The sequence below is a fragment of the Electrona antarctica genome, assembly GCF_951216825.1.
Source record: "Electrona antarctica genome assembly, chromosome: 15".
Classification (NCBI taxonomy): domain Eukaryota; kingdom Metazoa; phylum Chordata; class Actinopteri; order Myctophiformes; family Myctophidae; genus Electrona; species Electrona antarctica.
In genome coordinates this window covers 27,163,922-27,181,810 of record NC_136796.1, presented here as the reverse complement: position 1 = coordinate 27,181,810, position 17,889 = coordinate 27,163,922, and the positions used below count along the sequence as shown (strand labels likewise).

The 17,889-nt window shown below is 41.1% G+C and overlaps 1 protein-coding gene across 3 annotated transcripts in view; it reads left to right on the top strand.

Moving 5' to 3' along the window:
* Window positions 1-347: 347 nt before the first annotated feature.
* Window positions 348-17,889, top strand: part of LOC306937886 (tuftelin-like) — a 27,633-nt gene continuing 10,091 nt past the window's right edge. For 2 of the 3 annotated variants that reach the window (XM_079521901.1, XM_079521900.1), the window contains exon 1: window positions 348-532. In XM_079521901.1, coding sequence (XP_079378027.1) covers window positions 467-532 — 66 coding nt within the window. In that variant the 5' untranslated portion in view covers window positions 348-466. Of the gene's footprint in view, window positions 533-7,345; window positions 7,472-17,889 lie in introns of those variants that run through there. The other variant, XM_079521902.1, reaches the window with a different exon arrangement.

The following is a 17,889-nucleotide window of genomic DNA, read 5'->3' as shown; positions in this document are numbered from 1 at the left end:
TACCGCAACCATTATAACTGTGTAGAACTTATTTTCCAGCCTACTACGTCTGTGTGTGTGTGTGTGTGTGTGTGTGTGCGTGCGCGCGCGCGCGCGCGTGTGTGTGATTTATGGTGTGAACATTCCGCTTTAAAGTGTACTGTAGGTATGACAGGTAGGTACTAGTAACACACAAACAAGAGAGGGGTCAGATCATATTCTGAGTCCAACAGTGGAAGGAGACAGACGGAGAGAGAGAGCGAGAGAGGGAGAGAGAGAGCGAGAGAGAGAGAGAGAGAGAGAGAGAGCGAGAGCGAGAGAGAGAGAGAAGGCAACTTTAGACCACCGGCTGAGATGTCCGAGAGAAAGCTTAGAGAGAACTGTGGCTTTTGAGGAAACTTTACTACATTTCCTACAACAGTTTTTACACAGACAGTGGGAAGATAGACACAACAACCAGCTCCGATCGGCTTCGCTTAACCCCGAGATGAGTAGTTCGCGGACCGTGCGTTCCAAGGAGGATGTGGAACAACACTCCAGGTCCAGAACCAATGTGAGTGACGATGTCTCAAAAAATGATTATCATTAGTTTGTTTATCCGAGTTTACAAACAAATGTGTGACGCTAGGCGAGTTGCTAAGGCGAACAGAGCTGCTCGACAAAGACAATAAAAGGCTCAATCATTTGAGACAAGCACAAATACATTTGAAAATACCGGTAGTTATTATTAGAAAGTTATTAAATGCATTTTCAGCCTGGGCTGGCATTCCCACATAAAGGAAGTCAGCATCAGCAGATATGCAACAAGTTACCATCACCTGCTATGATGGCACGAGATAGGCAGCAGGCTAGCATATGCTTATACAGTATGCATATGTTCAAATTCAAGTAGGAATTATTATGGACGGAAATGTCGTGATGGACATTATTTCATGCCATTATTTTCAAATTCACCCTTACATTATTATTATCATCATCATCATTATTATTATTATTATTATTATTATTATTATTATTATTATTATTATTATTATTATTATATTATTATTATTGTTATTGTTATTGTTATTGTTATTGTTATATATTTATTTATTCTACTCAAGTGGTGACTTTCACTTTTACCATCATGTTCTAGACTAGTGAGATATCTCAAGTTATACAGCTTTCACGTAATTTTCCACCTGTGCACTGAGTGAGTGAACTTAATATTTAACCCTGTAAAAATACTGTAATGATATACTGTATATTCTATAAAGCTACACTAAAATGATAGGTTAATGTATTTTACTATAATTATCAAAATAGATCAAATAAAGACAGTTTGGTAATGAAACTATAGTGTGACAAAATGTCCTTGAATTGATCCTCTTGCATAACCGTGTCACATGCAAGTTTATCATTAACCAACGCTTGTTATCTGTAAACTTTCACTCTCTAACACTAACCTGCCTTTCAACTTTGAAAGTGTGTAAAACATTGGTGTACTGAGAGTTTCACTTCATGGCATGTGAAACAAGTCCATCAATTATACAATCACATTCAGTCTTGTAAGTGTCACTCTGTTCAATGTCCACCAAAGGGTGCTGCAAGCGGCTATGTACTGTACACCTCTAGGTTTTTGAGCCCCTCCTATGTCCAGCTTTGAGGGTTTGTGTTAACACAAACATTGTCCTAACACAAACATTGAATGCCATTGATAATTAATGGCCAGTTTTGAGTTTTTGTGCAAACACAAACATTGTATGCCATTGACAATGAATAATGGCCATTATTTTTTGTGGCTTTCGCCTTTATTTTATATATATTCTTTGAGAGGGACAGACAGTAGGCTGACAGGAAATGGGAGAGAGAGATGGGGGTTGACATGCAGTAAAGGCCGCCCGTCGGGATCGGGAGTCGAACCCGCGGCACACTGCCAGACTACCGGCCAAGGTGCCTGGACCGCTGAGCCACGGCCCAGGCCATTCAGTTTTTAGTGTTTGTGTAAAAAACATATTGTGATTGGCCGGAATGAGATGATGTATGATGATAAGACATAAGAGCGCCCCTCACTTCATTAGTGTGATATATTATTTTTTAAAGAGATTGCATTTTCTTTACAGGAAATGTGTTTTCAGAAGTTGAGTGTCAACTAAGTGGAAACAAGTATTTCATTTTTTTGATAGACTATTAGCCTATTTAAGTACATTTGAATACAAGTTAAACCTTAATGGAGTAGTTCACCCAAAAAAACGACTTACCGGTATTTTCTATCAATTACACACCCCATGAAGCCTTGAATTCATGGGGACTTTTGTTTTTGTCGCATTCTTGAGACAATAATACGATGACAAGTGGCTGGTCAGTATATGTGCACATATGGGCAATGGGCATGGCCCATATATGAAGCTGAGTGATTTGATTGTGCCTGATGCGCCATGACTGCACATTGAGGACCAGACAAGACACTCCATATTTGTATTGTAATGTCTTTCTGTTTATTTTCTGTTCTTGTTTGTGCTGTATTTTTCTACCTGAATATAATAGGAATAGGATAAGGCTGCTTGCCATCTGCATTGAGTGTACAAATGAGTAGTTGAAAGGCCATTAAACTGTCACTTTTAGGGCTCTGACGTGACAAAACCGTAAATTCGCAGGTCTTTACTAGCTGTGAATTTACAGTCTTGTCACGTCAGAGGCAGAGCCCTAAAGAATTCAAATAAAAACCCACTTTAAAAACCAGTTCTGTTTTCTGATGTTATCTCCACACTGCTGGGAGAATATCTCCACATTGTAAACCCAATTCCTAACAATGTTTATCCATAAACATAGGCCTTTTTCTGTAAAGGAGTCAATATTTTATCCAAAAACAAGAGTGTTCTAAAGGGGACAGTTGAGTATATATTGAATTTCCCGTTGATTTCCTGGAGCAGCTATACCATAGCTTGAAGTTTAAAAGACAATAGTGTTTTAATTCCTCCTATTGTTTTTGCCACAGACAGTGTTGTATTATTATTATGAACTTGATTTGTCAGGATGACATGAATGAACAGGTGGATTGTAAAAGTCTCTGGCAGATTCAGAAGAAATACCTAGTCATGCCTAAACATACGCAGACATGCTGTCTGCGTATCTGGCTCAGCTTCCAAGGTTGGTAGGGCTTGCCACAGGCCAATAAATAATTAATACTGGACTTAAATGTTGCTCAGTGTTTGTGATTTCCTATGGTGATTGACATCTAGAGCAGTGTTTCCCAACCTTTTTTGTCCCAAGGCACACTTTTCATAGCCTAAAAATCTCAGGGCACACCTAGATATACGGTGTATAGGCCTATCTATATGCATATACATACATATGTGTATGTATGTGTATATATATACAGTATATATATATATATATATATATATATATATACACACAGTGTGTATAACACTAGTTCAGTTCTTAGTTCATGGTTCCAAAAAATGAACTATTTTAGTTCTTTTTCGTTCTTTCTTTTTTGAATTATTATTATTATTACCACAGCCCATAGCCATATAGAACAGACTCTAGATTCTAGAGTGATGTTGTTTGGAACCTTATGTTGAATATAGCACGATATACGTTCAAATATTGTTCATCATCTTTAACAGTTGCTTCTGTGAACTGGAAGTAACAATTATTTTCACTCACATTGAATGGTGAAACAGTTTCTGTCAGTATATAAAACTACACGTTTGACTTGATTTTTTGACTACTATTTCACCTATATGCTATACTATTGGTGTTGTTGTCGTTGCTCATGTTACACCCATACTGGTGACCTTTTGATTCCTGTGATTCTAACAAACTTACTCTAACAAATCCATCAATGATGCCATGAATATAGCCATTTCCAAAGGTACCTCAGGGCTTGCATTTTTTTTACATATTGGCTTATTGGCATATGTGCTTTGTTCACTTCCATTTATGGAATCACTGAATGGAATCACTACTTCTGGCTCCTTGACAGAGCTATAATATCACAGAGCTCATCATGCTCAAAGTCGCGTATGTAATCTAATGTAGGTATATATATGTAACCCCAAGGTTCTATCAAAGTTCAACATTGCAGTCGTTCTGTTAGCTGAACCAGTTAGTGTAGTATATCATGCTAGAGGGCAACTTATCGTGATGTAATGGTTTTGAAGTCAGCTCAGCTCATGACCTTTATTACTGTAGTGCATGGGTTTTCAACTGGTGAGGTATTGCATGTGGTCCCTGACCAATGACCACCATAGTAATGTAGTGAAAGTGAAGATTTGTCTTTTATTTTATCGACCACTAGTCAAGAAACAATGCAGTAAATGACCTGGTGACATATGATTGATGACCCATCAATATTGTCATTTACTGGGAAGTCGGCTGTAAAGAACTTCTACAGAAAAGAGAGTTATAATTTCACGGGAAAACTGTACCGGTTTGCCTGGTTGAGTCACCATTATTAGGAAATGTGTCCATAATCAATCGCATGCGTCTGCTCGCTCAGACGGCAACGTGAGTTTATAGGTGCATTTTGTCCCACACACCACGCCATGCATATCCCCCTTCCACACACAACAGTGGTCCCCAGGTTGATTCTCAATCAGGGTGGTGGTCCCTGGTTCATAATCGGTTGAAAACCCCTGCTGTAGTGTACACTCCATCCCCCCTCTTTCCTGTTTTTCCCCATTGTTCTGTCTCAGAAATGTCTTTAAGTCTCCAGTCTAGTGCTCTAGTCCAGACAAAACTGTGTTTCCTCTATATTCTATAACATGGCATCACATGTTTACTTTAAAGTGTTTTCACAACCCCCTTAAAACATTGTTAAGTAAAAGGTTTTCTCATATGCCAGCGGCTTGACTTAACCACTTAATATGACAAATAGCTAAAATAGCCAATCTATAAGCTCACAACACATCACATTGCAGCTCGTTCTCACCTTCTAGATCCGATTTTTTAAAAAAATAGGTGGATTCGAAAAATATATTTGACACATTTTAAAAATTTACCCAAAATAGGGACGCCAGGGTGTGATTAACATACATTTTAATTGAATTGTGATATTATCAAACATAAATGTTAAACATATCAGAGCTTCTACATTTCCCCTATGCATATCTTTAAAGGAACACTTCACCCCTTTTGCAACCAGATTCATTATTTTAATGATATTTACGACACAAGAAACACTTTCCTGGGGTTTTATGTGTGTAATATGTGTTTTTTGATACCAAAGCATTATTTATGGTCATTGTAGGAATTGTAGCAATCCAGTCAAACCCTAGTCAAACACACAGACTTAATTATTTTTATGGCCATAGGGTGCAAATTAATTTCAAATTGTGCTACTCTACTACAATCTACTACAAATACCGGTACTATTAACATTGAGTGACTGCAGTTTCTTCCAGCGGTGAAATGTCCCTTTAATTCAGTCTGACCAGAAGCAGGGATAAAACATATCCCAACCGGCGAACGGCGATAGAAATTAGTGACCAGGCCTGGGCCGTGGCTCAACAGTCCAGGCACCTTGGCTGGTAATCCAGTCTGGCAGTGTGCCGCGGGTTCGACTCCCAATCCCGACGGCCTTTACTGCATGTCATCTCCCCATTTCCTGTCAGCCTACTGTCTGTCCCTCCATAAAAAATATAAAATAAAGGCGAAAGCCGCCAAAAAAAAAACATAGAAAAAAAGAAAAGAAATGATTGACCAGAGGCATGGATTTTCTGTCCGCCTCCCCCCCCCCCCCAGCAAATCAAACCCTGCTGAGAGACATTGCTGATGCACTGTAACTTTGTCTACAGGTTGTATTTGACATTGACAGCCTGGGAAAACTCACCATAACCTTGCATTGCAACTGGATGTCTAAATCTACTCTAATGAGACTAGTGATCTCTCGTTAAACATTATATCTGACCTCTTTGGCATCCTGTTTTGCAAGCCCTGTGGCTTTGTAATTCCTCAGGGGAATTACAAAGCCACAGGGCTTGCAAAACAGGATGCCAAATGAATGGCCTACTTGTGCGCGAGCAGAGCGCGCAACTTACCTCTGACTCTTGTCAACTTACTACTTACTTCGCTGATTTTTGTCTCGCCTTTTAAAAATTCGCTCTTCATTTTGTTTAATGGTTTCACTTTTTCGAATATATAATGCACGCACGCACGCACGCACGCACACACACACACACACACACACACACACACACACACACACACACACACACACACACACACACACTCGCTAGTGGGTTGTTGCTGGCTGCAATGCTATCCCATTGGCTGAGAGGTCGGCCAATCAGGTCGGACAATCTGGACGATAAGTAGTCAATACAGCAGCCAATGAGAAAGATAGGTCGAGTGGGCTTGAAAGCCAAGCAGAGAGAACATAGACCAGCTGTGCTTACACAGCAGCTGGTAAAAAGTAAAGACACTAGGATATTGTCTGTGATGGAAAAGTTCATATACATTATAATAAAAGTTAATTGAGAGAACAGAGGATAAACTTGACATTTGACCTCTGTTTGCACAGCCCTGTAGACATAGCATAGCTACACTACCTGTCAATGCCAGCAGAGACTCTTATATAAAGACGCTTCATTTATCAGCCAGGCTTATGTAACCAACACTGCACATTCCTCACTGCACTGCTACCAACCGCTGTCACCCTGTGGCAACAAACAATGCCCCCTCCAATCTCCATGTATACTGACCAATCACTGCTCCCAGTCACTTTTATATAGCTGTATAAAGGAGCTGTGGAATGTGGAATACAGTCACGTAACATTTTTGAGTGGTGCAAACCACTCCAACAACCAGCTTTGTCTGTATGTTTGTGTACCTGTATACCTACGTGTCCGTGCAAAGGTGAGCATGGTTACTATGGTTAGTGTGTGACGTCACTGACATAACTGATCAGACTATATAAGACCTTGCACCACTCAGTTCACACGGGTGTGATTTTTTGTTTAATTACCAAAAATGAGACGGCTAATTGATCGAATGCAGTAAATGTAAACAAATTGCGATAATTCAAATTAGTTGAAAACTGAAGTCTTTTGTTTGTTTGTTGGTGCTGTTACTTTATCTGTGTGGATTTGATTCTATCTTAGAAATATTCTGTGATGAACATAACTTATGTTTATAAATCGATTAGCCTAACATTTTGGAGACTTTTCTGTTTAGTTGTAACTTTGACGTTTGGAACACTGGAAAATAACAAGTAACTTAACATCACAAGATACTCATTCAGTTTGAATTCAACAATTTAAAGTCTTGTAAGGACCATGCAATGGCCTTCTACCCCTGCAGGGGAGGCTAGTTGCTGTGAACACTACTTATAACGACTGGAGAATATACGTCTTGATATAATGGGTTGGGTTGCTGGAGGAGCCTCGCCCAGACGTCTTAGTGAGGCAGGCTGTTTCCTACACTTACACTTAGTCACACACACAACACCTCAGACAGCCAGATCATCACAGGAAAAAGACCAAGGTTGACTTCAGCTCCCCAGGAGGTATGCCTAAATAATGACTTATTCACATTTAGATAGTGAAATCCACTGGGATTATTGCATAAAGTCTGGTTTTGTCTGTGTATTATTGTTTATCTGTGTGATTCATTGCTTGGTTATGTCTCCTGTTGTACCTTTGGTTGTAGATTTGTCTGATAATAAGTACAGCTGATTCAGTTTTTCTGTTGTGTCTTTGTTGCAAAGATCATACTAAAATACTGTGACTCAAAATGAAGAGCAACTCTGTTTCATTAACATTTCAATAACACTTGCTGAAAATAGCCAATCTATGTATGACAAATACATGTGCTCAAATATAGCCAGCCTACAAGATCACATTGTGACACATTGTGAGCTTGTACAAGTAGATCAGTTATCTTTGTTGTGGGCGACTGTGGCTCAAGAGGTAGAGCAGGTTGTCCAATGATCCATGGGTCGGTGGTTCGAATCCCGGCTCCTCCTGTCTACATGTCGAAGTGTCCATGGGCAAGACACTGAACCCCAAATTGCTCCCGATGTGCTGGTTGGTACCTTGCATGGCTTCCGCCGCAATCAGTGTATGAATGTGTGTGTGAATGGGAGAATGTAATGCACAATCTATGTAAAGCGCCTTGGATAAAGGCGCTATATAAATGCACCATTTACCATTTATGTTGCACATTCGCATATTGCCCAGAATGGGGACCGTGGGCTTCATTTGGTTAAAGCTTTAACTGTGATGTCTTATGGAGGAAATGTGTGTCATTGATATTACTTATTGGCTTTGGCTGTTCTCCTGTGTTTCATGGTCATCACACTGAGCTGTGAACTGTAATGGTACTGTGAATACAACTTAAGGTCATTATACAGAGCTCTTATGTTCCACTGCTTTCCATGAACTAGTAAGACAAGTAAGGGCACGCATTTACATGTTACATAACAGCACCATTAATGCGTGTGTATACTCAAATGAATATATTAAATGTTTAATGTTTATGATTATGATTCTTATTTAAGTGCCATTGATTGATTGATAGATTGAATAGTTTATTAGACAGAAATGTAAAACAGCAGCAGAGTACAGTCAGACACTTATGGTCTTCGGTTTAGGCCCTACGCAATCAAGTCATAGACATGACCACTGTGGCTAAATATTGAAAAAAATGGTTAGTCACCAGGCGTCATTTCTTGGTTCTCTTGTAACATTCAGTTTATAGATCAATGACATGCACCTACGACTAATGTATGGTTTTGGCGTGTTCGTGTGGAGACGTGTTTACTCACCAACTTGGCGTGAGAATGCCAAACAGCAAAGTGCTGATGTCACTTCTAAATCAGAAGTTAAAAAACAAAGCACAGCATGCACTAACTGAGGATCTGTTGCTCTTGTGTTGATTATAGACGGACACTTCTTGCGGTGCAAGAGTGCTGTGGTTGGCTCAACAACTGGGGGAAAGCAACAATGTTAGTCACAGGTCACTGTTATAGCTTCCTAAATGGACTTGTTGGCTTTGATACCGATTTATATTATTATGTTTTCTACCTTTAAGTGTCACTTTAGAGGACAACTGTTATACAATATTAATATTGCCTTATTTATTGCATCCATTATGAGTATTCAGTGTTCCACATTATCCATTTGCTATCGATTTGGCTATAAAATGTAGCCTTTATAGATATAAAATTGTTTAACTGGATATTACAAATCTATTATTCTTGATAGGTCTGTTCTGTATTCTTCTATTCGGTGCTCTGACTGGAATTGACTCTACTGTACTCTAGTCTACCATATTATTATCCTATATGGGCAGTGATGTCTCGTTCAAGGCGGTAAACAGGTCTTGTGTAGTGGAGAAACGTGCACTGTAACCATATGACAACAGTGGCGGCTGCTGCCCAGAACTTCATTGTGTCAGATGAAGAGTGTGAGACACTGGAGATTGAAAACAGAGACCCTCACATAGGCACAGGGAATGCCAGAGAGTTAGCTGACCCATGAAAGAGGAGTTGTATATCCTCCCCTGTGGCAGATTATTTTCCAAGCATCCCTGTGTTTTGTTTTTGAGTGGTGCAACCACTCCCTTACGGACTTATTGAGTGGTGCAACCACTCCCTTACGGACTTATGTGTGTGGGTGGGTGGGTGCCTGGCTGGCTGGCTGGCTGGGTAGGTATGAGCATGAAAACAGCATGGTTGTTTTTCACCACCTGTGCGCAACCTAACACACACACAAACACACACGCACATATTAACTGTATATATGATGATTTTGGGTGTGCCAGTACAGTACAGTGACAGTACAGTACAGTACAGTAGAGGGACCGGCACACAGTAACTGTCATTTCTCAACCGTTTCGGACACGGGGCGGCACGTCGGAACCGGCCCGGCCCCCTGGGCGCGTTCCTGGGGGTCTGGAACTCTTGTTTTTCACACTGCATTCCCTTGTTTGTGTGTTTCTGGTCTTAATACATTTTTGCATTGTTCAGTAATCGGTTTTCTCATGAGAAGGTTTAGGTTTGTAACAATCTTCAGTGCTCTAAAACAAACAGGTATGGAGGATATGAGGACTAAACAGTATATAATCCATAGGAAAAATTACAGAGCGAGCATGTATTCTCCATTTTAGTAATGCCCCACTACACAGTAAAATCCTCAGTTTAACTCTGAGAGTGTACAGATTGTCTCAATTCCACCCATCTGTTTTGCCTTGGTTCCACTGATTTACATCAGGTTGATAATGTACAGGTGGTTAAATAGCTGTCAGTTGACCAGTTGCATTTCTAGAGCTATAAATATACTATAAATAATTTCAAAGCACAAGGGCTTTAATTGTGCTATACCTGCAGTGTGTAATCGAAATGTCTTACGATGGCAATGTCCTCATTAGACCTGCTGTCTCCATTAAGTAAAAGTCGTGCGGAAAAGCGATTTGTTTCTTTGCTTTGTTTGCTTTGATGTTTGATGTCATCATCACACACCCAATAGCATTTGATTAAAGTTCACACAGACCCGGGAGCGGGAGTCATTACAGTGGAATTCAACGCCACTTAACCTTTATCACTGTTATCACTTTATCACTGTTATTACCAAAGGCTTTCCCACATAGCACTTGGCAGCTGACTTCATAAAGTCAGGGTCATATTTTGTAGTAGTAGTTAGTTACCTGCCAAAATGTAATTATGTTATTTCTTAATTTGACAGATAAGGAAAAGGAACATGCTCCTAGCTTTGAGAGGTAATTTATCTCTGTTAAATTAACAGAGTTACTATTTTGCTGTGTGGTTAAGTTAGGACACAGCCCTGCAACCGATGTACTTTTATTCAGTACATTAAAAAACAAGTCACAATATTCCAGGGCAGCAGGATACTGCCTGTACTGGCATAGTACTGAAACAATAGTTTTGTGAACATAGTATGCATGCACTTCAGTTTATACATACGTCAACAAACTGGAATAGGGTCCTGAGTCAGAGTGAAAACACCTGCTACTGTAATGTTATGGGTAGCAAGGCAATGTCACCAAGCCACCTCACCTTGTAGACATGCTGCGTTAAATGTGTCTAGACTATGAATCTTGCAATCATTGGTTCCATGATGACAAAGTCCACAGCGATGGATATGAGCGTTCTTCTGAGCTGTGGGGGCTGGATGAGTGGATCTGCCCTCAGGTGTCTCCCGCCTCTCTGATGGCGGGAAGCAGATGTTTCATACAGTATACTGTACAAGTACAGAACAGTTTACAGTGTATGGGTTTACACATGCCTACATAGCAGAGAACAGATATGGATCATAACAGTGCTTGATTGAGTACATAGGTCAGGCTGCAGTCATGATGATACAGGTGGTTGGCAGCTTGAGACGTTACCTTTTAACAGTGGTCATGTCATTTGAAATAATCTTTACTAAAGGCCTATTCACACTCCAGTTTTAGGTGATAAGGTGACCGGTTAGTAAAAACAAGAGAGATGTGTTTGGGTGAGCGGTGAGTCGCTTACCACCGCGGCGTGACGTCATGTTGTAGTTTTCGGTGGATATCTTATCACCTAAAATGGGAGTATGAATAGGCCTTAAGGGCACTGGCCTACTCAGTGATCATGCAAGTCGGGAATGATGTATAGGTAAATGTGGAATGCAATGCATGCCCCACCCGGTTATGCAATACCCGTTGTACATGTTGTCAGAGTTAGCTGTACACGTTACAACAGTTCAATGGCTTATTTATCGGGCACGACCTACTTGAGAACAACACAATTTGGGAATGCATTCACCACCTGTTTATGCTGTGCTTGTCGTACCCATTGTACTTGTTGTCAGAGAGCCTGGGTTGTACCTGTCCTGTTTTCAGAGTACCGTGTGCTGTATTCCCACTACCATACTGTATGACCGATCGACCAAATATGGTTGGACATACATTGTATGTGCAGGGATCTGTGACGTTGTGTTGATGACGTACATGGACATAAATGGGAGCCTGACGTACCTGCAAACAGAAAGACGGATACAGACAGTTTATGCAAAATGGATGGAGTTCTATTGTGTGCGCTACCACTTATGTTGGTGCAGCTGCACAAACGTTGCCAATCAGGGAAGCCAAAGCCTTCACCCCCACATACAGATATTCAGTGTGTCCTCCACAGACCCAGACAGATACAGACTTCTGTGGTTTTCGAGAGGCGCTATGCCCAGCTTTGTGTGTCCGTGTACTGTGTACCCCATAGCAATGATTTGATTGGCTGAGCAATGTGTGTACCCCATAGCGATGATTTGATTGGCTGAGCAATGTGTGTACCCCATAGCGATGATTTGATTGGCTGAGCAATGTGTGTAGTGTACCTCATAGCAATGATTTGATTGGCTGAGTAATGTGTGTACCCCATAGCGATGATTTGATTGGCTGAGCATGGAATATGATGTATGATGATAAGAGTGCCCCTCACTTCACACGAGTGTGATTTTTATTCGGTTCTGGACAACTGCTGTCCAAACAAATTCTCACCCATCACAAACCATCCCCAGGTCATTGGCGGATGCAACCGGTCAGACAGTGCCTGGGTTATGCTGGGAGTCTGTGACAGACAGACAGACAAACAGGTTTCTGCAATAGATAGATCAGACCATCAGCATTTTCTAGTATTGCCATAGCAGGGATCAAGGGGGCCTACTTGTTGTAAATGTCACAGCCATTGTTTGTACACGAACAATGAAAGGTGTACAAGTTTTATACACAGTGATCCTTCACAGTGCCTACTGCAGTGGGTTTCAAACGTGTTGTGCTAAAGACACACCAATGGGCAAATCTAAATCTCAAGGCACACCTGTATTCATATCTGTGCAGAATAACCTTTATAACTCCCACTGTGTAAATGTTTTTTAAATACAATTTGACAAATAACTGTTACTCATGAAATACAATATTTATCCAAAAGAATCCAAGAATTTATTTGAAAATTACGACAAAACCCACTTGAATAAGACAAATGAAAAGGTTTAAAAAACAGTGTTTGTGTCTGTGCGTGTGTGCGCGGCGTGCGTGTGTGTGCTGTGTGTGTGATAAGTGAGAGACACTAAAGGAAGAAGAAAGAGAGATGGCAATGAAAATTACTTTGCATTAGCACTTTTTGTTTAGTTGTAATGTATACCATATATGTTACAGTACAAGTGAGAAACCATTACAAGTGAGAAAAACGGAACGGTTTTTCCGGTGCAGGAGGCCATGGCGGGGGACTGAGGCAAATGGGGCCCGCGCACTTTCCCCGGCCTCGTCCCTTCCCATTCGGCATGCCGACTCAATAGATTAAAAAATACAACAGTTAGGAATAAAAAACCTAATATATATTACATTATAGGGATTGAATCCAGTAAACCAGTGGTTTTCAACCCTTTTCATGGCAAGGTCCATTATTTATTCAGCATTTGAGCCACGGACCACCATTTGATGACATTGAGAGGCTACTCTCAGACCCAACACTAAAGAATATGTTGTTGTCGTTGGATACAATTTTGTCCACAATTCCATGCTGTATTGATGTTGGTACCATATAGGAGAGACAGGCAAATGTTGATCAAAAATTTAAATTATTCTACGTTCTCTAATTATGCAGACAGATGTTTAACAATAATTTAAAGATCTAATAAGGGTCGATTTGTTTACCAACTCCGTCATTTAGCTGGGGACCACCTGGAACCCCCTCAAGGACGACGGGTGGTCTCCGGACCACTGGTTGAGAACCACTACAGTAGCTTATCTTCTTTTCTAGGGATTCACCACTGAAACCTCAGTCTACACACCTTGGGCTGTATTTTGCGTGTCTTAAGTACCAGGTCTTATTACTTAACTTAAGACCTGGAGTTGTGATCAATGCCATTTGGCTATTCTGAGTGGCCAAAGAGCATTGACCACGCCTCCAGGTCTTAAGTTAAGTAATAAGACCTGGTACTTAAGACACGCAAAATACAGCCCTTTATGTTCTGTGACATTGACATGCCTGGCTACAGGAGATTATTCATCTAATTTCATTTTTCAAGATTTCTAATGTTCAGCGATCTTCAAATCACTCTTAGTTTTTCAGATATATCGAAAACTACAAGGATGAACTACACACTTGGTCTTACATGTAGCCCTTCGCTTCTCTGTTGATCATGGCATTACAGTTAACATTGTTACAGGGAAAGTGACCATAAGGTAGCCAAGAATATATATTATTTCTCTCAGATTGTTATTATGTTTATTAGAAGAAAAAAAAGGAGTAGAAAAAGGCTTCCCCACCATGGGATCACTATAATAACAATAATTTGTTGTCATCACAAATTCCCAAGGCACACCTGGAGTTGTCTCATGGCGCACCAGTGTGCCTCGGTGGAACACCATTTAGAACCACTGGCCTACAGTTTTCACTACAGTGTTCACCAGTGTGCCTCGGTGGAACACCATTTAGAACCACTGGCCTACAGTGTTCACTACAGTGTTCACCAGTGTGCCTCGGTGGAACACCATTTAGAACCACTGGCCTACAGTGTTCACTACAGTGTTCACCAGTGTGCCTCGGTGGAACACCATTTAGAACCACTGGCCTACAGTGTTCACTACAGTGTTCACCAGTGTGCCTCGGTGGAACACCATTTAGAACCACTGGCCTACAGTGTTCACAACAGTGTTCACCAGTGTGCCTCGGTGGAACACCATTTAGAACCACTGGCCTACAGTGTTCACTCGCCGTCATCATTACAGATAAATGGATGGAATGCGTTGTAAGTGATCTGAGTTCCCAGAAGTTCTCTGATAAAAACGGGATGATAAGTGCAGCATTGACGTCTTTGGCTAATTAGTATTGATGCAGCCATCTCGCATAACGTCAGAACACCACAATTTTAACTAGAAGGTTCTCATTATAGGTTCTAAGTAAATGCATAATTAGGCTTTCTAAGCACCCAGTGATTTATGACACTGCACTGGCGCACCATCACAAGTACTGCATGAGCCACTGGGTGAAATGAGGTGAAGTGTGGTCCTTGGTCTCAGTCATCATTAGCTCCTTTCCCACATCCCCCAGTTTCTATCATACATCAGTCGTGGCGGGGCACATTCATCATCATCGCTGCATGTACATTGTTTGTTGGGGAAATGGATTTGAGCCCCACAGTTTTGGACTGATTAAAGCTGATGTTTTGGAACCCAAGCTGAGGACAATTTGCTGCGTGCACAATTTGCTGCGTGCCAAAAAGACACAGTAACAACAGCATGTGTTGAAAGCAGAGAACTTTGTGTGTGTGTGTGTGTGTGTGTGTGTGTGTGTGTGTGTGTGTGTGTGTGTGTGTGTGTGTGTGTGTGTGTGTGTGTGTGTGTGTGTGTGTGTGTGTGTGTGTGTGTGTGTGTGTGTGTGTGTGTGTGTGTGTGTGTGTGTGTGTGCGAGTGCATGCCTGCCTCTCCTTCTCCTCTCTGTGTTTTCTCTGGGGGAGAGAAATCCTGAGGCTGCCACTCCCACAGATCACAAAAATGACATGCTGGGTCTGCCTGTCAACAGCTTAAGCCCTGATGGTTTTCTTCAGGCCCTTCCTGCTATGCACAGCACTGTCAGGCGAGGTAAACCATTATATGCAAATCAGAGACAAACGTTTACTCACGCATGTAGACTACTTAACGATAACAACCAGAGAGACGTTGCTTCTGCTTTTGTCAGTACTGTACATATACGGGGGGTGCATAACTTGGTTAGACAACACCGTCGCTGCTGACATACGTGGCCGGTTAAAACTCACCCATGGCTCCCGACATGCGTGGCAGGTTAAAACTAACCCATGGCAGGTTAAAACTAACCCATGGCTTCCGACATGTGTGGCAGGTTAAAACTAACCTGTGGCTTCCTGTGAGGTTAGGTTTAGGTTTTGGGTAGGGTGTCGGACTAATGCCTGTCGGACTGACGTCGGACCAAACACATGCAGCCTAAATATGGTTCACATACAGCATGCTACAGCTAGTAGATACACATATTCACACATCTTGCCAAGATGGCACACACTGAGATGTTACACGTACAGTCTCGCAGCGGCATACGATTATGAACCCACCAAACAAAACAAACAATTTACAATCTGACACACACACACACACACACACACACACACACACACACACACACACACACACACACACACACACACACACACACACACACACACTGATGAGACGTTAGAGGTTTGTGTTGATGACAGAGTGCTCCTGTACAGACAAGCCACTGTTGCCGGGCTTAAGGAGTCAGTTCAGTTCTCCTGGGATATAGAGGATTGATCCAGGCAGGATGTGGTTGGAACAATGATAGACTGAGGAGGGTGTGGTAGTATGGACTCTGCTCATTGGTTCCTACAACCTTCTCCCTTACCCACCCACCCCAAAACGATGTCAGGCATACATACTGTGTAGAAGTACACAGTGTACTTTAAGGTCAAATAGTGGAGGAGAAGGTAGCAATTGTTGAAATGATACAGTATTACTATCTCTGTTCTTTACAGATGCAGCACCTTCTCCGCAACCGTTTATTATAGCAGTCATGATGTTATAACTTTGAAATGACTAAGTAATAACAAAAATGTATGTTTTTATAATAAAAATAGTTTAATGTATAACACATTTGAAAGCATTTGCTAAAGTGCTTCTCAAACCGCACAGAACAGCACTAAATTGAAACAATGCTGTAACAGCAAACAGCATCAGAGGAACCAGTGAGTGATCAATAAGTCACAGAATAATTTAATGTAATGGAATTTATTTTGCCTTTACATAGTGTTGTAATCTAATTTGCGTATTACTGCAAATGTTGTGGTTGGTGTGTCGTGTCATGGGTGTAGCCTCGTCTCCCATAACAAACAACAGGCTGTTGTGTGCACAGTGCGTGTTGTCAAATATTTATCGTTCCTCTGCTGTAATTGCCAGTGTCATTCTCACGAAACACTATTAGAGGTGACACCTGTTAGGTGTCATACCTTTAACCACTTAAAGGCACACTTCACCCCTTTTGCAACCAGATCCTATTTTAATGATGTTTGGGAGACAAGAAACACTTTCCTGTGGGTTTTTATGTGGGTAATATGTGTTTTTAGATATTTTTGTATTTCAATGGCTCACTTCCTTCCTGGACTACAATTCCCCTAATGCTTTGGTGCACTACTCCTCCTTGCGGATAGGGGAGGGCTGTCTTGCTGAGTAGTCCAAGGAGTAGTCCAACGACTGTCTAAAGAGGACGAGACGCGAAGACTGTACGGGCGACTGTACTGTATGGTGCAGCCAACACTTCCGCGTTCAGCTTCCTTGGTCTCAACTGCGCATGTTTCTTTCCTTCCATGGAGCACCATGGAGCAACATGGCGTCGCCCGTACGGTCTTCGCGTCTCGTCCTCTTTAGACAGTCCTTGATGTAGTCCAGGAAGTAAGTGAGCCCAGTGTCCATGACATCATGGACACTTTGAAATGCTAAAATATCGAAAAACACATATTACCCACATAAAAACCCCAGGAAAGTGTTTCTTGTCTCCCATACATCATTAAAATAAGCAAAAGGGGTGAAGTGTCCCTTTAAGTCTCAAGGCATATTCAACATTTTTTCAATCTACAAGCTCAATGATTGAAATGTATAAAATGCGATTAAGTTACAAATTGACATGGAACATGGAATTTAATGTAAAATATGGTCTGAGAAGAAAGAATGTTATTGTTCAAGCTTTTTGGCATGAAAATGTTTCCATTCTCATTTTATGTGCCGTAACGAAGTTGCACCTGCCTGAGAATCCTGTAAAAATACCTCTCTGGGTAGCAAGTGAGTGTGATTTTAAAGTGTAACACTAGTTTATAATAAGTATCTAAGTAACTTCTCCAGATAAAAACGCAAAGGAGCTGACAGCTTATTTCCATTTTGGTCCTTAAGTGTAAACAATGTACTGACAGCCATCAT